The following is a 24517-nucleotide window of genomic DNA, read 5'->3' on the forward strand; positions in this document are numbered from 1 at the left end:
ATTCGGAATTTACAATTTGATAGCATTGATGCAATTGCTTTTGCAGTTTCTCGGCTGCATATTTTCCTTTATTCAATATTATATCGTATTGAGTATCTAAGTCGATAAAGGCACCGTCACTTTTTCATGCGGAAATAGCTTTGTACTTTCGGAAGAACGGTTTCAATAATTGGATGTATTCTGTTGTATATCAACTTTTCAAATATTTGTAAGTCAATGTTCAATAAAGATATTGTTGGACCGTAGCTATCGAAATTTACCATTGTCTTTGTAAGAACGAAACTTGTTTCGTATTATATTAGACTTTACCTAATATTTAACAACTGTTTCAAGATTTCCTGCAATAGTAGGTACGCCAGCCTTTCCTAGCTCATACCTTATAAAAAATATTAAAAAAACCTTTTCTGCAAATGTCTTCAATTAGAGATGGTTGTGCATTTATAGAAAGTATTTTTGAATGTATAGGGTGTCCTATTTTTACGAAGAATTTTTAGTCTTCTTTAAAGTCATTGTAGCAATTCTACGATCTAACACGTACAAATGTACACGGATAACTATAAGATTTAGCTCGAGAAGATTGAAAGGTATGGGATTTGGGGTAGTACTCTCAAACTATTTGAATCGTACCAGAAAATTGTTATAGTTCAAGTAAAATATTTGGGTTCAATCTCCAACCAACGTAATCTGGGTTTCGGAGTACCTCAGGGTGAAGTTTGGAGACCCCTTAATTTATCATTTACGCTAACGACTTACCACTGTCAACTATGGAACGCCGTTTTACTTTTTATTACGAAAGTTTACAATGTAACATTATAAACAACAGTTAATTTTATTTCCCGATTTATTATGTTTGTTGTTTTTATGTGAAACATTAAATATGTTTGTTTAAAAAACTTCACTTAATTGAAATGATGTATGAATTATATAGCAATGTGTATAACGAAAGTTTAACAATACAAATCAACAAACGAATACATAAACGAACAGTAATATAACTAACTAGAACTAATTCAACAAACATAAAAATTTATTCATATTAAATGTGGGATTAAAATTATGAACAAACATTTTAATTCAACAATCATATTAATTCAATTATTGAAGTGTTGTACAAATATTCCCAACAATCATTTTAATTCAACAATCATATTAATTCGTGCTGTTAAAATCGGAAAGCATTATTTAAAATGATTGTTGAATTAAAATGTTACATGAATTAAAATGTTTGTTGATAATTTTAATTCGTATCTGTGATTGTGCGGAAGTTTCAGGAACTATCCTTTAGTGTATTTGGGTACGTGTATACTAGCGCCTAATTAAAATTATCAACAAACATTTTAATTCATGATGTAACATTTTAATTCAAAAATCATATTAATTCAACAATCATTTTTAAAGATTCTTTTACTACGTCTAACAATAAAAATTTATTTGTTTGTTGAATTAAAGTGATTGTTGAAAATATTCGGCTTCAATTTTCAAATCGTCGAATTTATATGACTGATGAATTAAAATGTTTGTTGATCATTTTAATTCCACATTTAAAATGAATGAATTTTTATGTTTGTTGGACAAAATCGTTTTATTAATCGAAGTATTTCTTGCAATTCAATTTAATTGTTTGTTATTAATTGTTTGTTGAAATACAGTTTCATATACACTCATTCAATATAACAATATAATTCATTTCACATTTTTATTAAGTAACATTTTTTTAAACAATCATATTTAATACGTAAGACAATAACAACAAACGTAAAAAGTAGAGGCATACGATTGACTGTTATTTAAAATGGCACATTGTAAAATTTTGGAATAAAATTGTACAAATATTTTCAGAGAACATTTTAATTCAACAATCATATGAATTCATGCTGTTAAAATCGGCAAGAATTATTTAAAGTGATTGTTGAATTAAAATGTTACATTAATTAAAATGATTGTTGATAATTTTAATTCGTATCTCTGATTGTGCGGAAGTTTCAGGAACTACAGTTTAGTCTATTTGACTACGTGTATACTAGCGCCTATTTAAAATTATCAACAAACATTTTAATTCATGTATCATCTTTATTAATCAACATTTTTTTAATCAATCTCTTAATACGTAAGATAAAAACAACAAACGAAAAATTTAGAGACATAAGATTGACTGTTATTTAAAATGATACATGATAAAATGTTGGTATAAATACTAAAACGGCGTTCCATAGTCAACACACGCCCGATTTTATACGTTGCTGACAGTAGTATTGTATCAACAGCAAATTAATAATGTAGAAATTGCCCAACACAATTTGCTTAAAATTGAAAAAAGAGTTAAACATTGGTTTTGCAGCAGTGACTTAATTTTGAAGGAAACAAAAACTCAGGAACTAATTTTTTCCACAAACCAGGTTACTGAAAGTAATCCTGTGAAATTACTAGGTATAACTGTGGACTCTACCTACATTTACTCAGAATTATACACTTTAAGAACAAGTCATCAAAATGCACAGTAATCGCAAAGTAATTAAAGACCGTAGTCAGAGACATACGAATTTGGGCAAGTTAAAAAAAAGTGGGATTTTTCAAAAGGAACACCCTATATTTTTTGTAATGTTTGAAATTGACAACTCAAAAGTAGTCAGCCTCATAAAATATATACAGGGTGTAATGCAAAACGACTATAATTAACACGTTTAAAATTATTATTTTCGGGGGCTGCTAATAGTTGACTTAAATATTTTAAATTCCATGATTGTGTTTTTTAAATTGAATGTGATAGAATTTGCCCCCTAAATTCAATGATTAATATCAAAGTTACTTTTGATTGGAGTTTTTCACTCACAAAATTAAAGAAGATGGAAATAATCCTCTTTACGCATCGACCGGAATAGAAATCGTGATAAATTTTATACTTAATCGGACCATTTTTTATGTACTATCAATCAACAACGGAAAATCTTCGCGATTTTTTGAAAGAATTGCTTCTTGCAGAATTACATGGGTTGCATTTTCAACAAGACGGGGCCGCACCACATACTGCTCTGTCAAAAGTAAATTGGTTACCCCACCATTTTCCTGCAAGGTGGATAGGTACTCACGGAACAGTACGATGGCAATTTCTGTAGAATTAACAGTATTTTAATTGTGGTTATTTATAACATTTCTCTAGTCATTCTGTTTTCACGCGATTTCTATTCCACGCAATGCGTAAAGAGGATAGTTTCCATGGCATGCTACAAAATTGTGAAAAACTCCAATGAAAAGTACCTTTGATATTAATCATTGAATTTAAAGGAACTAATATTATCAAATTCAAATAAAACAACATAATCATGTCATTTAAACTATTTCAAAAAAATTGAATTCGGACAAAAACTGTAGGCGCTACAGCTTTAAATTACACCATGTATGTCCTATAATTATAATTACATATAACTATAACTATAAGTCTAAGGTCTAGAGATTTTGTTAGAAAGAAATAGTCTCATTTATAAACAACAAAAATAAATTATAAGAACACCAGAAAAGCACAATTAGACATTGTCTCTATTATTTGTTGAACGAAAATTACGCAACCATCAGATTTCCAATCCTTTATAAAAAGATTTCATTTTTATAACCGCTTTTCCAACTCAAAAGCGCTGTAATTAAACTCCAATTTAAGAAAAACGACCTTGATTGTTTTAGCAATTTATACAAGGGCGAACCTCTCTATTGTTTTTGAATATTCATTAACCACACTGTGAAGCTACTAAAGTATTGAAATTGGTGCAAATGGAACAGTAACTATCAATCAAGATAACAATAATATCGTTCACTTTTGTCATCGAAAACGATAACCTTTTCTACAGTTCTCGGTTGTAAATTGAATTTGAAAGTGTAGAGTTCTTTTTATAGCATGCATTAAGATTAATAACTAAATACTCGATTACTTTAACTTAATCCATTCGTATCTCAGTCGGAAATTGTCTATTTCTGATGATTGATGTATGGTTTACTTTGTATTTTCCGGGTTGAGTTGTTTTGCTTACATCTGTCTCAACTTTCTTTTGTTATAACTATAAGTAAAGTTCGGCCACGAGCTTTGAGAATATTATCAAACACAAAAGTGATGGAGGTAAAAACCAATTGATCACTTTGTACATTGAAGAATTTTCGTTTCCACTGTACTAAGAAAAGAAAGTGTTGTTGTAAAAGTGCAGTGGTGAAGTTTTCTCCCAGAAGTACTTTAAGAATAGCCCCTAGAGAATTTCTATCCATTATTCATTGATCCTTTCAGCAAGGAAACTCTGAATATTTGAACAGGCAAACACATTCCGAACTAAATATTTACTTATTTTGAATGCTTTATCCTCTCCATTCACTTTTTATCAATACGAACTCATATATGGCCGTTGGAAAAAATTCATTTGAAAATAATAAACGTTTTGCTCTTCGTTTTAATAAAAAAAAAAGTCGCCACTGATGGCTAGCATATAAATAAGTTATATTCAGAATGTAATCCCCCGCAATATAATAATAATGCCTACAGTTGTTTGGCGCCGAATTGTATAAAGCTCGCATTGTGGCGTTTAGCTTTAGCTTCAATAAAATAAATGGGTTTGATGTTAAAAGGGTAGATCGAAGTACTAGATGCGGAAAGGTTAGACAAATTAAGTACCATTGAATCTTGATACTCTTAATAAAATTGTCTTAGATATCCTACTAAGAAAAATTACTCGATCTCATTCTTTAGTGACTTATTTGAAAATCTACCAAAAGCTACCCTAAAACACGCAAAATTCCTGAAACGGCGATTTGTATTGTAAGTTATTCTGCTAAATTAGTGCGATGACGATTCGGGAGGGAAAAAAGCCAATTGGTCAGAGTTCATACCATTATCCACTTAGGTATATTGTCAACTGGAGTTTCAGAAAACGTTTTCATGCGATATGCTGTTAGAAAGTGACGGTTTAAAGATTGTTAATGTGAGCTGCCTGTTGTTGGAGTTGTACTGAAAGGTAGTTGATTCATATCTGGTTGGTTGAGCGTGGAAAAGGATCAGAGGCAACACTGGAAAGGAGCTATCTTAAGAAAACGAAACTTGGAGACTGGAAAAGTAGATGTACATAGATGATTTAGAGAAAATCTGAACGCAAGATTAGTAATAGGAGGCATTTCACAAAAGAAAAGTGAAGGTTACAATGGGATCTGTGAAACTTTTTTGTGTCGAATTTTCCGGAGGTGAATTTCCGTGGCGTTTTTGTACACATAAAATAATACAAATATTAGTTAGAAAGACATGATAAAATTAGCATTGTACTTATTGTCCTATTCTTAAAATTAAAATGTGTTTAGTGCAGGTGGCTCCTTCCGACATTTTTTTACATAGCAGTCGCGAAATACGCAAATTATAATTTTCGTCTAGATCGTTTACATAAAAATTTGCATACCTTTACAGTTCCTCTTGTTTAACAGCGCACCGACAATGATTTTCACAACATTTTTCTCTTAAGTGAAAGAATGCACTCTGAATATAAATACGTAGTTGAGGGAGTCTGACTATATTAGGGTAGACTTGTGCTGTTGAATCACAACTCAACAATAGTCTTGAATTCAATAGATCTACAGTTCAATAACTTCTAATACGACAAAATTATATACGAGATGGAAAGAGCGTATAAGAATTGAGAGACGCCGATTCCTTCCTTCCTTGCTTGTGTAATCCGGTTTTAATTTAAACTTTTTTTGATGTAGGAAGGAGAAGGATACAAATGGATTAGTGTTTGATTCAATTATGATTTATAAGTGACTATTAGAGTGGAGACGCCTACACTTTTATATCTTAAATTCCGATGTGGCACAAAGCGACAACGTTTGAAAGTCTCGTCGCATGTAGAAAAGTTTAAATTGAGATGTACGTATTCAGATCGCGGAAGTATAACTTTTTCGTTTAATTTTTTTCCCTAAATAAATAAATTTGCTTGAATTTAGGGTGCGCACGGAAAAGAACGGAGGCGCTTGGTGTCCTTCTAAGCAGGCAACAACGGAACCCGAAGAGTGGCTGCAGGTTGATTTGAAGACGATTCACATGATTACCGCTACGGGCACGCAGGGACGTTTCGGGAACGGTCAGGGCGTTGAATATGCGGAGGCGTACATGGTGGAGTACTTTCGGCCGAGATTGTCAAAGTGGATTCGGTATAGGAACAACAAAGGCGAGGAGGTAAGCTGAATTTGCATTATTCGGAAATTTTTAAGTGGCTTATTTTACCTACCGATAAAAGCTGCACGCACTTTTTCGAGTACGTGACCGATAAGACGGATTAAGTGATTCTAATATTTCACCTTCCCTTTTATATTTTTAATTATTCGAGGGTTTTGCATATGAGATATTCTTGCAGGGTAACAGATTTGTAATATCACAACAGGGTTGGAATAGAGCTATCCTAGCAAATTAGTTAAAACTACCTACACCGTTTAGTGGTCGTAATATCACTTTATTTAACCCCTCTATTCCACATAAAAACTTTAGCCATTTGGAAAAGTTTTCGTATAAGTGTGAGAACTGAAAGGACGACGCGGCGCCCTCTTTTGGGAGGAAGGCCTCTTGTCAATCGAGAATCGACACACAAACTAACTTAGCAATTTAGTAGCTTCAACTTGACCTTAATCAGGTTTTGAAGAAATGAAATTAAAGGTACCTGGAAAGCGAATAATTTAAGCAGCTATTAATTTTCTGGGGCTTCCACCAAAACTAATCATTTTCGCAATGTTACTTCAAATCAGTTCGAAAAGTGATCCGTACTGGAGTAAATTGGTACGAAATTACTTCGCAACAGTGGTCGTAAAACTAAAATAAAGGTTTAATGGCAAATAGAAATTTCACTTTAAAAAGCACTTTGGCGGTGTTTTTCTTTTCCTTGACATTGTTGGGAAGTGCGTTTAGATTTTTTAAATTAAAAATCTATAAAATTTTTGTTCCCATAATCATGCAAGCAATGCTTTATTCGTCTGGAATGTTCCCCTAAGTAAACCTGCTTCTACGAGGGGACAGTCTTATTTAATCGACCTAGCCATCAAAACGGTGACGAAACGCAATAATTCTTAACTGTCAAACAGCTCCAGTATTTACAAGTGTTCTGCGTAAATGGCGCACAAACTGCAATATTTTCGTAATTTTGGTGGCGTGGCGGTTTGAATGTGGGTGATATGGGTGATGTAAAACTTGAACACTGAAGCATACAATTTTTCTACTAAACCTCACAAATATGTTGCTATATGCAAACGGTCACTAAACCACCCCCAAGCACAAAATCTTATATACGAAATGGTTGTAGATTTTTCAGGGTACGTCCTGCATTCGCCACAACTAAAAATCTCGTAAGATTCTAATGGACAATTGCACCGTCAAAATTAAGTATCGCTTAAAATTAAGTAAAACTTAAATGCCATAGCAACGATTGTCTTAATAATCGCTGCCATAGATTTTATGTTCATCTGAACTTTACCGTTAGCGGGTCGATTTGAGACAATTTTTTTTTGGGCTCAAAAAAAGCAGTGTATAACCTTCCTTTTTTACCAAAATGGCCTACACCAAAATTTCTCGGGAAAACACATTTTCTTATTAATTTGGGTGCGTAGAATCCAAATCAATTCGTACTTTTTCGATCAGACTTCTCAATCAAAAGTTATAGACTAGAAACCAATTTCGAAAAAAAATTCAAAGGCCTGTAACTTTTGAACTAGTAGCCCAATCTTGGAACTGTTTGAAATTATGGATTCTACAGGCCACATTCTATAAGAAAATTTTTTTCCGGGTCGATCTGAGACAATTTTTTTTTCGTGGCTCAAAAAAAGGCAGTGTATAACCTTCCTTTTTTACCAAAAATCGACTACACCAAAATTTCTCGGGAAAACACTTTTTTTTATTAATTTGGGTGCGTAGAATCCAAATCAATTCGTACTTTTTCGATCAGACTTCTCAATCAAAAGTTATAGACTAGAAACCAATTTCGAAAAAAAAATTCAAAGGGCTGTAACTTTTGAACTAGTAGCCCAATCTTGGAACTGTTTGAAATTATGGATTCTACAGCCCACATTCTATAAGAAAATTTTTTTTCCTGGTCGATTTGAGACAATTTCTTTTTCTGGGCTCAACAAAAGGCAGTGTATAACCTTCCTTTTTACCAAAAATCGACTACACCAAAATTTCTCGGGAAAACACTTTTTCTTATTAATTTGGGTGCGTAGAATCCAAATCAATTCGTACTTTTTCGATCAGACTTCTCAATCAAAGTTATAAAGTAGAAACCAATTTCCAAAAAAAATTCAAAGGGCTGTAACTTTTGAACTTCCTTTTTTAGTATTCTGCCCAGCTCTGGTAACAAAAATCCACATTGGTCATTAAAGATTTATTATACCTACAGTAACGAATATAAACAATAAGTGCCGCAAAACCTGTCTGAGGTGCGAGACATCGGTGTCATTATATGGTTTGCGGCTCGGGGTGTATAAAAATACACTTTTTATGCCGTATTGGAGATACTTTGATTTTTAAAGTCAGTCTTTATGGTAGAATGTACTATCTACCCGACTAACGCTATTACTAATTAATGAAATGTGAACAAAAGGATCACGTACAGGGTTGCTAAAAATACGAGGCAATAAAAGTCGTACGAGAAAAACCCTAATTCCCTAAATTTGTCCAGTTTGATGCACAATATACACTTTTTTGTTCAATATCCGGCTCAACGTTTATCTTCATTTATATCCCTAATCCTCCGAAAGATAACTTAACCCGTAATCCTCCACAATATTATATATTACGAGCGCTAAAATTAAATTAGTAAACAAACTAAACGAAGCGTTGTAACAAGAACAAACAACGCAAAATATAATAGCATCACGAAACGGGGAAAAGGTGTGGCGAACAACTTGAGCACGTTTTAATGGGTATCAAAATCGATATATGTAACCGAGTTGCGTGACATACCTAATAACAAATGCACCTAAAAATGTTAGGCTTTTCCATATTCCTCCATTATTCATGAAAAGCCACAATTGGTATTGAGCGAAACGACACCTTGCGGCAAACGGCAAATTTTTACGTTTGAGGTAAAAATGGAATTATAATTAGCACGTTTAGAAAAGATGCGAGTGGTTTTTACCTACATATTTGACGTCATTAGTCCTATTAAGAGAAGGGACTAATAATAACATGAAAGCAACAGCCATGTGGTCTTTAAAAATAAATAGTGCAAAGTGTGACTGCAATTTAGATAATTAACTTAAATAGTGGCCTGAATGTATGCCAGATTTTAATTTTAAACAAAAGAGGGGCTTACAAAGTCATAATTAATAAGGGAGAAGCTGCATATTGTTATTTGACAAAATATAACTTCTCATAATCGCTCCTGTCTCATTAGCTGGTCCAGTAAACCAGTACCTACATTCCGAAACTAGCGCGGTAACGATGATAATTTGTTTAAACCAAAAATAAAAATTGTGGGGTTGGGTAATGTGGATAGAGAGTGCGATATCGAGCTTCATACCCTGTATGACCACCTGATTTTTGATCGGATTATCATCATTCATCAATATACACTATACCTTTGAATACAATTATATTCAAAGACTATACAAAACTGTGCAACTGAGGAACTTAAATTAATTTATTAACATTCGGGGGCTTCAGGAACCAATGAAACACTACTTCCGGAGCTTAGTATTTTAGACTTACATCACTAGCTAGACTACAGATTTGAGATAAAAAATTCGCGCTAGAATATACTCAGGAAAGCTTCGAATATTTGGCCACAAGAAAGATTTCCCCATCCAGGAAAATTCGTTTTACATTAAATTCGTACTATGGAAAATTTTATTTTCTACGTTGCAAAGTGAAGGGCAATTTCCACTGGCCCATCTTTCTTTTTCTTTTATAATATAAATACACAAAAAAAGCTTTCATTTTTATTAGAAGGGTACTATGTTCAATTTTCTGGGTGATTTGGATTCTACAAGTCAAAATATAAAACAATTGCGGATATACATTAAGAACTATTCAGTGTACGTGAAAAGTTATAAGTGAAAAACCGTATTATAACAAAAAAATACACAAAAAGAGCTTTAATTTTTATTAGAAGGGTACTATATTCAATTTTCTGGGAGATTTGGATTCTACAAGTCCAAATTTAAAAGAATTGCGGATATACATTAAGAACTATTCAGTGTACGTGAAAAGTTATATGTGAAAAACCGTATTATAACGAAAAAATACACAAAAATAGCTTTAATTTTTATTAGAAGCGTAATATGATCAATTTTCTGGGTGATTTGGATTCTACAAGTCCAAATTTAAAAGAATTGCGGATATACATTAAGATCTATTCAGTACGTGAAAAGTTATAAGTGAAAAACCGTATTATAACGAAAAAAATACACAAAAAGAGCTTTAATTTTCATTAGAAGGGTACTATGTTCAATTTTCTGGTGATTTGGATTCTACAAGTCAAAATATAAAAGAACTGCGGATATACATTAAGATCTCTTCAGTACGTGAAAAGTTATAAGTGAAAAACCGTATTATAACGAAAAAAATACACAACAAGAGCTTTAATTTTTATTAGAAGGGTACTATGTTCAATTTTCTGAGTGATTTGGATTCTACAAGTCAAAATATAAAAGAACTGCGGATATACATTAAGATCTCTTCAGTACGTGAAAAGTTATAAGTGAAAAACCGTATTATAAACGAAAACAGATTTTAAAAATTAAAAGCCTTCAAATTAGCATGCTGACTTCAATTTTTGACCTTGATTATGACTTAATAAGAAAAGCAGATATTTCAAAAGATTGCAAGCGTGGATTGTGACTTCAATTTTTGACTGAATTAATCTTTGGGCGAGTAAACCAGTATTAATTTACATAAGGGGGGATTTTTCGGGTCTGCAGGTTAGTTTCATCCAGTTTCATTGCTACAGCACAACAATTTAAATTTTATTCCAAAAAGTAAAATAGGGAGAGACATAAAAAATTGTCTGTACACAGGTCACCTGAACGCGCTGGATCGCTAGGATGTTTTTAATGCAAAGGAGGTTTTACGGAAACCCTCTCCAAAATTATTCGGTTGTAAATTAATAACCATTCGAGTTTTTTTACGGACAATGAAAAAAATGTCTAATTCAAGTGTACTTCAATTATAGAATATACTTTTTCCAAAGGAAGTTATGAACACAGACACAGTCTAATTGAAAGGTAAAATTACAAAAAGATTCACATTGTATCAACCATTTCCACAACGAAGCATTTCATTTTCATTGTACTTTTTAAAAATTAATTCCAATTTCTGGAAGGCTATTACCATAGTTAACCTAGCAAAGTAATAAATTACCATGTTTCAGAAAAGAAAAGAGACAAAGTCAGCCAATCGCGTCTTAAACTTGCAATTTAGTATGTTGAGACGATCACTAGCTTTACTTCTAATAAACATAATAAATGAACATTGGGTTATGATGCGAAAATTAATACGTACAGTGCCATAACTTAGACATTATAATAAACTTAATCGTTTGATGTCAAATCTCAAACGGTTCACCAAACAAGGTACTTCCTACTACACGGGATGACCACATAATGTTGAAATTACCAAACAATGAAAAGACAAATTAGAGTCCGCCTAAAGGACAATTTGTCTCAAAGCTCCCACCTGATTCTATTTTTTGTTTTACATAAATCACAAAGTTGTTCTTAAGTGCCATAGTGTTCGAGTAACAACCATTTGTTGCCATAATTTATACTTAACGATTTAGAAATAAAAATATAGTATAATTGAGCAAAACCCATAAATGTAAAAACAAAATTGAAGATTCACATATTTCTATCGTTTATTTTCAGTTCTTTTCAGCTTTCGCGCGGCCTACGCGTTGTCGGCCGGTTATACTAATTGGATGGTCTGAACGTGCCCGGTCACTCCCTACAATCCCAACATCTGCTTCTAAACCCAAATTGCACATAAAAAATAATGAAGTTTTCCGTGGTTCAATTATATTTTAGTATGTATGTATTTTTTAAGCTGAAACTTTGTTGAACTTTCACCTCATAAACTGAAATGGCTTCACTATTACTCTTAAATTACCCACCCCCTTTAACGTACCTACCTGTACGAGCGTGGTAGTTTTAATTAATTCGCGAATCTTTTTCTGTTCGTACACTACGCTTATTTACATAATATACATAGGTAATGTCCTATAATGATTTGCTATGTATTTTGCACATTTTAACAGGCAGAAATGGCAATTAATTATAATTTATGTATGTATACTTGAAGCCTCCACAGAGGTACTGTAAAGAATAACGTCGCCGTACTCTTAATTCCTGCATTTGCATACCCCACTATGAAACATGCAGATTAGTTGTCAATTTTAAATGTGTCAAAATTGCGTTTGCAGTTTCTATAAACCAGGAATCCGAATCAAATAAAATCTCGATGATGTGATCGGTTTGTCGGTCTGTCTGTCTGTACTCTCGTTTCCGGATCAACGGCTGAACCAATTGGAACCACATTTTGTACACATATTCTTAGAGATAAAAGGGCGGAATCGCACCTGCGCAGGTGTGTGCTAGCCACAGCATTTTTTTTCCATTTGTGGTTTATTTGTTATTTGTTGTTTTTCGTTTGCTACTTTGCTTCTTTTGTTCGATACACGTTACCTGAAAGAACTGAAACAATCTTATGTCTAATTTGATAAAATCATTACATTATTAGAGTGTACCTTGGTTGAAGTTGTCGTTCCATCAACACATTCAAATATTTTAAGAAAATTCGTTCGCCAATCCTGAGAAGTCCCTTTTCGTTGACTTTGGAACCTACATTCAAATAACGCTTTTGTTAATCAAAATTGAAAATCTATCCCAATAACATTATTTCCACTGTTAAAAACTAAATGTAACAGTTGCCAAGTTCTGATGAATGGCAGTTATTGAAAATGGATAAATAAATTAATTTGCATATCCGAATAATTAAACCCAACCTCCCGCTAAAATATTCATAAATGCGCGTCGATCATTTTTTTCATGTGAAAAATACAAAAACTTTACTCGATTAGCAAAAATTAATTAACGAAATAAACGTAAAAACTCCGCTTTTAACGAAGAGCAAACAGAAGGGACTAAATTAAACACAACACTTTGACAATTACTATGCATAGGTAATTATTTTGTTGTTTTAAAACAAGTCCGTTTAATTAAATGATAGTCTTGTGTACGGATAATGTCCATCGCCCACATTCGTTTAATTACGCTTTATATCTGTGATTACAATTAATTTACGGGTAATAAATTCGGTCTTATTTGCATTTTAAAATGACTTCTATTTATTTGAAGTGGACCATCATGCGGTGCGGGCCCCATGTTGGATGCCGAAGCGTAGCGTTTTTGAAAACCGTAATAAAGAAACTTGCTGGAAATTACGAAATAATTAATGACAGCTAATTACAACTTCAACAATTTAATATAACGAAGGATAAAGATAATTCCTAAAACAAAAGCGGCGTGCCGTAATGAAAACAATAAATAACGAAAATACGGCGAGTGCCTTATAATAATATCAATGAAAAATTCGAGAATATAAATCAAAATTAATAAAGTGACAGGTGCTTTAACAAATTAATCCGAGTTAATTAAACCGTACCGCTCCACATTTCATTCTATTAGCGCACTCGGGGCGCATTAATACAAATTAAATCTTATTAAATTTTATATACGTCAAGGGCAGATATTTTGCAAAATGTCATATTTCTTGTGAGTCACGGTTGTTAATTGTGGCGCTTAAAATCTACAAGTAGGCGCCGACTGCAGGAAGAAGGCAATTCAACTTTAAATAATTACGTTATGACAATAAACAGCTCTTACACCCTTTAAAAATCTACGTGGGTGAAGAGTGTGAGATGAACAAATCTAATGTCAGCTCTAGCAATTAGTGGGAGTGGGTCTATGATTATACTTTTAACACGACGTTATCACAAAAATTATTTAAAAAGCACAAATTGCGGGTATCTAAATTGTGATTGTAACGTTAGGCGCTACATTTTTTTTTCTTGACGTGATGGATTAAGTATTTCGTGGTATTATAGTCGTCTTTCGTGATCGCTAATACAAATTACCGAGCACATTTGGAGTTCCGCCTCTTATTCCTTTCACATTTCTGTATTACATTTATTTTACTGGTTAGATTGAACGTGAAATTATATTATAATAGGGGAGATATTACCTTACAAACATTAAGTTAAGGAAAATGGAAGCAACGGTAAGAAATATACAATTATTACAAAACAGGGAGGATTTGAATAATAATTGATAACGTCCCCCACCCCAAACACACACAACAAAAAGACACAAATCAATGCCAACAGTCAAAATACTAAATTATTGTAAAAATTGCATAATTTTTATGTATATGTTGCTTATATAGTATATTTTATACAGGATCCAACTATATGTCAAAAAAATTGGATAGTAGATGCTAGATGGGATCAAAATAAACAAATGCTTCTAAAGGTCCTAAAATTTGCTAGTGTGTTTTTTAAATTGCTAAAATCAAAATTTGAAACTTTTCGCTCGCTTAAGAGACACGGGGGAAAATCAAAATATTGCCAATACAGAATGATCCTGTATTTTCTTGGTTTCAGAGCAAGTATACCGAGTCAGGCAAAAAAGTTATAGGACCTAACCTCATTTTTTTAAATAGAATACTCGATCTAATAAGAAGCGCCTTAAATTCTCTCAAAAAGATTCAAGAGATTTAAAAAAATTTAAAAACTGTAACAATCATTTTGAAACTTGAAACCTTTTTTTAAGAAACTTATAAAATTTTAAATGGCAAGGGTTACCAACCCCATGAACTGTCCAAAACTCGCATCAAAATTATAATTCTTTAATTTTTAAAAAGAAACAGTCCTGTATATCGATTTTATATTCTGCTAGGTTTATAGGGAAAAAACTAGAACTTTTTCTGCGCAAATGTCTCACTCACATGTTCGTTTTCCCTAAAAACCGTCACTACTACACACACGTTTAGGAGAACACAACTACTTAGGTCGAAAAAAGCTTTTAAAAATATGCCTTTCATACAGAAAATTTTCCTGAAAACCGTGACTGTGACTTCATAAGTTTTGAAAAAAAATGAAATGGAATAAAATCTACCACAAAATAGCGCGACGGTCTTTATAGTCAGCGGTTGATTATTTTTAATACAATGAACCTTCGTAGCACCACTGAATAAGGTTTAGTAAACTATACAAAATAACAACCGCGAAAATCGAATTGATCTTTTTGGAAATTTGGAATGACCAAACAGGTCCTAGACAGAAATACAGTCGCAATTTGTGAAATGGCTTAATTTGGTGGCGGGCATTATGTGCAGAATAAGTCGAGTTTTTGATTAAATTTTACATGCAGAAAGCTTTTTCTGCTATTCCGAACCGAACTGAAGGTGCAATATCAAGTAAAGCTTGATTTACCGCGAACTGCACTAATTGTTAATATTGCAATACCAAATATTAAATCAGTAATTTCGGCATTGTTTTTAATAAGCAGTACATACATACAATCAGTAATTTGTAACAGCATCCAGTTTAAAATGAAATCAGTAAACATATCAGATTACCAGATCGTGGAGAAAAAACATATAATTGGCTTTTAGTTTAGAAATAACTCGTCTTCCACTCTCTTGTGCTTTGCACAAAATTGCGAGAGAACACCACACATTCCTTTGATTCAAACGTTTTTGCTGCCAAAATTCGTCACAGAATATACAGGCGGCATTCATAAATCATAACACTATCAAGATGCAACATCTTAAAATGCACCATATTTATCTACCAAATGTACGCCCGACGCGTTTTTAGACAGTATTTGCATACCATCTTGATCGTATGCCAAATTGACGCACGTATAGAGTGGATTAATTATTAAAAATGCATTGGGTTACGCAATATACATATAAAAGATTTATTTATAGTTTCGTTACACTTTAATATTTCTTGCAATATAAAGTGCCACTTAAATGAGATTATTCTACTTTGTTTTTCGTATAGAACTGCAACTGCACTTCAAAGGATAACCTTTTTTCGTCCAATTCGGGTAACCGATACAGTGATTGACACCTTAATGTAACTTTGGGCTAAATGTGTGTTTTCTTACTTGCTATTTTTCGATGGAAGTAAGAAATATATACCTACGGCTTCCTTAAAGTTTAAACTTTCACATAACATAAATCAGTTTATGCATTTTAATGCACCTTTCAATATAATTAATTGATTTATGATTTCTGATCAAATATTATAGTAATTGACACTTTCCGACATTTATTGACACCCTTCTTACCAGTTGTTGACATAGCTCTCTCTTCTTCTTAATACAAACATTGAAAGAGGATAGTAACGACCCAGGAACGGTGGGTCAATATACAAAGGAACATGAACAGAAAACTTTTATTTTTTGTAGGTACAAAAATATCTAAGGCAAAAATAGAAAAATAAAAAATGCTTACCTATATGGCACAAATGGTAAGTTTTAAATATGTTCTTCACTTAACATTGCATTTCTATTACTACATGTATTGCACATATATGGTATTTCAGGAACAGGTGTTTTTTTCAGAAGGCACGTCTTTTACAAGAAATACATTTTATACCAGCCTCTGAGTTACATTTCTAATGCAGGTAAAGCACATTCCAGTAAAAACAGCAACGTTTCTTGGAAACAAATCTGTTTGGTTTCCTGGTTTTTCGTCTTCAGTTGCCGGGATGACCATTGATGAAATGATGTTTACTGTTTTCTGTTTGGCGTCAGAGTCGCAGTTTACATTTCTCTGTTTGTCATCAGAGTCGCAGTTATCCTTTTTCGGTTTGTTGTCAGATTCGCAGTTGACCTTTTTAGGTTTGTTGTCGGAGTTGCAGTTTACCTCAATGCCCTTTCTTTTCCTTCCAACAGCCGCCTTTACTTTTTCAGCTGGTTTTTTGTTTCCTTTTTTTTCTAAGGATGTTTTCATTTTTAGGTCTCTACTCTCCAACCTTTTTCTTCTCCTTTCTTCTAGTGCTTCATTCTTCTCCCTTTTCTCTTGTATCTTTTTTTTGCATTTCTTTCCATGTCTGTGAAGTTATCACGAAAGGCATCCTTTCAGAATTTGTATTTCCCTTTCTTTCTGGTGTAAGTGGCCAGAAAAGCGTTTCATTCAGAGTACTTTGTTGCAACTGAATGGAAGTTACTTCTTCATGCTTAAAATATCAAACAAACCTTCTTCTTGGACAATTTTTTCTACAGTTATTTGATCAGCATCTTGCACCCCGAAAACAGAAACGTTTCCATCATTTTCGTTTGCCATATTCATGGGTGGATCTACTTTAAATCGATTAAATATTTTTTGGAGGCACTGGAAATATTTGTTGTCATTGATCGAGTTTTGCAACTCGTCAATAACTGCTTCACCCGCAATTTCTTTAAATGCTCTGAAGTCTAATGTCTGGCTACTTTCATTCACGACTTCTCCCATGGCGGCATCATTTCGTTTCCCAAGGCACTTCGAAAAATTGATGGCTTCAACATTCCAAGGAAAAAGTCCACAACTTCTAAAGCCATTTATAATAATGTCAGCATTTATACAATTTTCTATTACAGTCTTTAATATGGGGGCAAAATGCTCTTTTGTTAACGCATCTAATGGGTTTTTGGCCCGCCATTTCTGAACACCCTTAATCCAACCATTCTTTATTGGTTTGAATGCTGCAACATCTGCGGGTTGTAAAATTCGAGTGGAATTTGGATAGAGTGCGATCAGGACTATACCAAGATTAGTGCATAACTCACTTAATTTAAATGTCAAGTGGGTGCCATGTCCATCTACGAAATATATAATAGGGAATTTTGTTCCAATGCGTTTCAGATATGGATTTAGCACGTTCGCCACATATTCAAAAAAGGACTCCGCCTTCATCCATCCATTTTCCGAAAGTCCACATCCCCAGTCACTTGGTAAGCTTTTTGCTATTTCTGCAGAACGCCTTTTGTTGGGATATATGATCATCGGCGGAGTGATATTGCCATTTGCACCAAATGTGAACATTACAGTTAAATTTGCTTTTGCTTGCCCACCATCAATCTCATATACATTGCGTGTGCCTTTGGGTGCAATAACCTTATTTCCTTTTGGACAGAGCATGAAACACGTCTCATCCCCATTGAATACTCTTGCGGGGTCGTTCAGGATATCAAAATAGTTTTCTTCTTTTAAATATGCTTCGATTCCCTCGAACCACTTTCTGATGTCGCTTTCACTTACATTAGCGCTGGCTCTTGTAACGGCCTCTGCAGTCCTTTCAGTGAGTATGGGATGACGACGCAAAAGCCTTAAACCACCCTTCGCCTGGACAATTGTTAGGAAAACAATTTTCCCTGGGAGAGTTGTCCAAAAATTCTTTAACACTGCTCTGAATGTTCTCCTTCCGGCGTGGAAATCCTTTCCTTTGACATGTGATGATCCACTCTACCAACGTTTCTTCCTCTTCTTTAGTTAAAACCGGAGAAGGTCCCATAGTGCTTTTCTTAAAATTCGCGCTCAGTCGAAAGATTAATGTGGTCCGAGGAACACCAAAATGTTTAGCGGCCGCCTTTTTCGGTATGCCATTTCTAACAGCCCGAACTGCATTTTCAACATCCTCTTCTGAGTAGAGTTTAGTGTATGCTTCTCCCTCAATTTTCGCTTTTGGCATTTTTTTCAGCTCTAAACGTTTAAAAGTACAAATCAAAATAATAACAATTTCATTCTGTATAATGATGGACACCTTGCCGCATCTAGTTATTGACACCATGTCAACAACTGTCTGCAGGGTTCCAACTTCACTATTATTTACACAGAATTTAAATTTCGATATTAGTCTTGCAGAACGCTTTCATAAAGCTTAAATTTCAATGAGGCTCCAATTTACAGTGATTGACACTCCTATGTCAATCAGTATTTTTACTTGCAATTATCGTGACAGTTATCGATACCCCAATATTATTGACTCACATAAGTTTTCAAGCCCTAACCGAAGAACAATTACAAGTAATGGTTCCTTATCAAGACAACATTCCTAGTTTGACATTAAGTAAGTGACGTAGTAATAGTGTATAATTTCAAACACTTACCTCTACTGCAATGGCGCAGGTAACAAACAGGACTACAAACTGTCACTGGCGGACCGCAGTGAATTCAGTCTGAAGTTTGACCGCAATTTTGCCAACAGAGACAACTGAAACTTCTCGGAATAATTCTAGGGATATCAACAAAGAAGATACTGCCAATGTAAGAGTTCCTAATATTTTAAAATGCTTAATATTTCGGTTTTTACGTTGAAGGTGTCAATCACTATTATAACAGTGTCAATGACTGTATCCGTTACCCAATGCATCTGCAAAGTAAAGCCGGAGATTCATATTGCATTCTTCCACAGGTCACAACAAAAAATAATAGATAAGGAATGATTATAGGAAGAGAGCTGATCTGGAAGGAAAATAAATCTCTTGAAAATCAGGGCGGCGACATCTATCGGAGTAATTTTACCGTACATATAAATGCACGAACAAATATAAATTACATATACAAGGTGTTACCCTTACAACTAAGCATTGAAGACTTTAGCACCTAGCGCAAATAGAAAGATGATTAGTGTCTGGGGTAAAGTGGCCACGATGGCTTAAGGTGCCCAACAAAAAAACATGCATATTTTGTGTTTAAAAAATGAAATTTGACTCCATGATAAAAAATTTTTTTTAAATTGTTTTGCAGCAAATTAGCAAATATGAAGTAAATTGCATTTATTGTAGTGCAAATAAAATAAAAATGATGTTCCGTTATTACCCAAAAGATTTGCTTTTTTTCAAGCGAATTGTTTTTGTTTATAAATACAACAAAAGTAAAAAATGTAAATGTGAATTTATAAACATAACATAGTATATACCACATACGAGTATTTCCAGCAAAGCTGCGCCATCTTCATGTGGAAGACAGTGTATTAATCGCCGGGTAGCTCGTAGACGTAGTGAAACAGCCTCTTTAACTTTTGTTTTTTTTTGTTTTCGACATTTAGGAATTTATTTATTGTTGTTCTTCATAAATAGGGGTTAAAAGGAGCTTTTGTTTTACGTTCTGGAGCTTTTACTTCGGCTCCTTCGGTAAATATAAGTTTTGTAAAATTTCTCCATACCGTTGTGTAAACAACGTCATGAAGACGAGAGACCATGTTGCTGTCGAATCGCCTTTGGAAATGCAAGTTAAGTACGATTTCCCATGTAAACAAAAATTCCAAAGGTGACTCGACAGCAACTCATTTTTGATCGCATTGTACACAAAATTATTATGTAATTAAGAACCAATTTCGAGAAAAATACCTTATTAGTTTTAATTAACACTATTTACGATTTTTTGGTAATTTTTGGAAAACTGGGAACGTATTTTGGGACACGGTATCTTCGCAGCGTCAAAAACGCTTATCCTAAACAAGAAAAACCGACCCTTAGTAAATGAAATAGTTTAATTACTTTAATTGCGACTTTCGAATTCAGTTTTTAAAAATTCTGGAATCTTAACATTACTTCTTGCACATGCGCATCACAGAAGGGATAAATAAATTACGATTACGATCCTTTCGAATTTAAAAGGATGTGATCTTAAAACATTCTCCAAGCTTTTTCAAATTTAGGGTGTGGGAAGGCCAATTTACTCGAAATAGCACTGGGGCCGAGCTTCGATTTTTACTTACACGAATCGAAATAAAAATATATCGTATTTTTGGTGGTGGCATTCAAACGGCTCTTTTGTGATCAAATCGCCACGGGGGGATATTTTAAATAGATTATCCGATTTTAACAGCGGCACCTCACGTCTTAAATCCCGAATAACAAAAACCTCGTATTATATACGTCAATCCCTTTTCGGGTGAGAGCTTATGCGTAGGTTTAAAAATTAAATTAGGCATTACTCATCCTTACGGGTACAGCCGGCACCACAGAACTACATAAATTCGATGTGCACGAACGCGCCGCATCGCATACATTATACATTCCCTATAAATAATATTTTACTTTCAATTAATGACAGACGTATAGGAAGACAAAAGAAACGAAAGCCATCAAATTACGTTGAGGAACTATAGAACAATTAGTGGAGCCGCGTTATGGCTTCGTGTTCTGAATGTAAAAACGATTTCTAGGTTTGTCGTTTATCCTATAGCAAGGTGCGTGACCTAACATTACACAGCCGCAAACAATACACCAAAGAATAAAGTCCAGACTATAGGAATAAAAACTGAATATAATATGATAGAAAGAAAGGGGAACAAAAGGGCGCCAAATAGGCGAGTGAGAGCTTGCGTGACTTTCGAAAATTAGAATTCTCGCATGAGTTGGATTATTACGACCGTAAGGCTGATAACAGCTAGAACGTTACCTCCTGGAGATAAAAACGTTATGAAGGTTGTAATAGGGAATTTCGGGATAAAGGAAATGCACTTAAATACTATTGCCTAAACGTGCTTTTTTCTTATCGGGAGAAACTATGAGGACAATTGCGTCAATTTAGTTTAATCGCACTTTCTGTTTTAGGTGATCGATGGTAATATTAACACCTACTTGGAGTCCAAGAAGGAGCTCGATCCACCTATATGGGCAAACCGTGTGCGTTTCCTGCCGTACAGTTACCACAAGCGCACTGTTTGCATGAGGGTTGAGTTGTACGGGTGCAAGTGGACGGACGGGATCATCAGCTACTCAATGCCGCAAGGAGACAAACGGGGTTCGAATTGGGAGTTTTACGATACGGCCTATGATGGACATTGGGACGGTGATGAACTGAAACACGGTCTAGGTGTGTTAACCGATGGAAAATTTGGGCGCGACGACTTCAAGCTTTCTTTCTACGACAGCAGTCCATCGTGGGTCGGTTGGAAAAACGACTCGCACGTAAACAAACCCATCGAAATTAAATTCGAGTTCGACAAGGTACGCGAATTTTCCGCCATTCACATTTACTGCAACAACCAGTTCACCAAAGACGTGCAGGTCTTCGCCGAAGCTAGAATATCATTTAGCATCGGAGGAAAGCGCTACAAAGGGGATCCGATCGCCTACGAATACATGGAAGACAAAATATTTGAAAACTCCCGAAACGTAACAATTAAACTCCATCACCGCATCGGGCGATTTGTAAAAATGCAATTCCATTTCGCCGCAAGATGGATTTTAATTAGTGAAATAACGTTCGACTCGGTCGTGACACACGGCAATTTCAGCGTGGAAACCGAACCGCCTGGACCCGCAAAGACAGCCCGTTCGGATAAAAATCTCGAACATAAAATTGAGATTCCGGTACCTACCACAAAAATCAATGATCCCACATACGTGACAATCATCGTCGGCGGCTTAACTGCCATCATTCTAATCCTTGCGGGCGTAATTTTTCTGGTCATTAATCGAATTCGCAACCGTAAGCATTTACGTAGCCCCAACTCATCGAACGTTAACTTCCCCACTAACACTCTACCTCATTTACAACCCGAATCAGTTTTCGGTCTTAGCGAAAAGGAAAGTGCCATCGAAGCTTACGGTGTTACGGAAATTGAAGACTGCCGGCGTTCTCATGGTACTACCCCGTTCAGCTTAAGATCTACCTTGCCACTTTCACATATAGGTTTCGAAAATTTGATGGAAAACAACGACTATCAAGAGCCATATCAAGCCTTCAAGTACGCCCCCTACTACAGTTACAGTTCTGTTGTGATGGAAATGCAAGATGTGATAGCAAACAGTAGTATTAAAAAGTATACTCCAAACCATTCAGGTCAGTTGCCGTTCTCGAGGATTTTCACGTAGACGTTAATTTCAGATGCTTACGATTATGCGGTACCCGAAGCGGGTACTCTGCCGCTTTTGGGCGCGGATAAAACCCTACCAATGACACGGACACGAATGGGAAGTGTAACTTCTGCGTCCCGTGCGCACGCTCGAAATAGTCACAGCGAGCCTACCACCACAAAAAAGGTAAACTATCGATGAAATTCACAGAAAATCATCTGACCAGTTTCAGGCCTCTCCCAATCAACAAGAAGCTATCATTGCCTTAAAGAAACGATTAGAAGAAATGACTTTAACCGAATTTCCGCGACATCGATTACGAATGCTATCGAAATTGTCGGAAGGAGCCTTTGGTACTGTAAGTACGCCCCCGGGTAATTGTCACGCGGATAGGCGAATTAATCGTTTATAGGTGTACATTGCGGAGGCGGACGGTATTCCTGAATATTCTTCGTCTATGTCGATAGGGAAAAGACTTGTAGCAATAAAATTCTTAGGCGAAGACGCGTCAGAAAAGGAAAGGTAAATCTTTTTCCCAAAACCAAAAAATTCCAGTTTTTAGTACAGCATGAACCAAGAAAAAACTGTGTTTCCCTCTCTCGTGTACTTTGTGTTTCCTTAGGTTTCTTATACGTTACATTCAGCTAATCCTGCGTCCTTTAAGATCGATTCTATTTAGTGAAGAATCAAAGCTCACACAGGTAGGTAAGACTTAAGACACCAAAGGGTGGCTTTATATAAGTCCGTTATCCGAAGTGGTTTAGGTAAGTAGAACCCTCCAGGCAAAGGATCAAGCGTTGAATTGGTGATTTAAAACACATTCCCCACTTCCAAAGAAAAATAATAAGATCCGAGGATCCAAAACTGATCAGTCGAAAAACGAAATGGCAGCTGAATTTGGAACTACCCTAAAGGTAAAAAAGATCTATTAATAAGTAAGAAAAAAATTAAAGTGCACTACATTTCCCAACCGCCCTCGTTTTTGCTTGAAAAATCTACACTCATCCCTTATAAACCACTTCGTTTTTCTGCTGGTCTCCTTTGGTTTACAACTGCTTCAATTACTTTTGGAGTTATTTTTTTCCAGCCGAGTAGTGCTTCAGCTTTCGGTTATTGTGGTTTATTTTGACTTCCGCAATTGCGTCTAACTTCATAAAGAAGCTACGAGAATTCGTGTGATTAAAGTGCTTCCAAGTGCCGTTTTATGATTTAGATTTTTACCTCGTAGCAAAGAGTATTATAATGATAACCGTCTACTCTTTGCTCATAACAAACTATGATCTTTGCCCATACTAATCTGGTTTCAGGTCCACAAGAGAAATAATTATTTTATTGTTGTCGAGTTTTCGGCTTCTGAAATTTGTCCCAAAACCCATTATTTCGTTTCAAAATGCCTTCAAAGCTTTTTTGACATACAAAGTACCTATAATTAAATCAATCGCGGAGGAAGGTCCTTAGTAAAAAGTTTGATTTAAATGATCATTTTGTCATAAATGAACTTTTCTTACGCAAGATTTAGGCGTCGACTATACGCGTATTATACATCTTTAAATAATGAACAATTTTCAAACAAAATGGTATTCTATCATTATTTTACGAGTATAATTGAGGCAGCATTTCCTCTTTGTATGGCAATACTAATACGTTGAAAAAGGAAACTGCT

General features: G+C 34.5%; 1 protein-coding gene across 1 annotated transcript in view; it reads left to right on the plus strand.

The window, feature by feature from the left end:
• Positions 1-24517, plus strand: part of LOC116173544 (discoidin domain-containing receptor 2-like) — a 91055-nt gene that overhangs the window by 62140 nt on the left and 4398 nt on the right. Inside the window, exons 4-8 of the mRNA XM_031491065.1 lie at positions 5962-6193; positions 21607-22840; positions 22886-23040; positions 23087-23212; positions 23267-23376. Of these exons, the coding sequence (XP_031346925.1) occupies positions 5962-6193; positions 21607-22840; positions 22886-23040; positions 23087-23212; positions 23267-23376 (1857 nt within the window). The remainder of the gene's footprint in view (positions 1-5961; positions 6194-21606; positions 22841-22885; positions 23041-23086; positions 23213-23266; positions 23377-24517) is intronic.

Source organism: Photinus pyralis, unplaced genomic scaffold (genome assembly GCF_008802855.1).
Source record: "Photinus pyralis isolate 1611_PpyrPB1 unplaced genomic scaffold, Ppyr1.3 Ppyr1.4_LG6, whole genome shotgun sequence".
In the NCBI taxonomy this organism is placed as follows: domain Eukaryota; kingdom Metazoa; phylum Arthropoda; class Insecta; order Coleoptera; family Lampyridae; genus Photinus; species Photinus pyralis.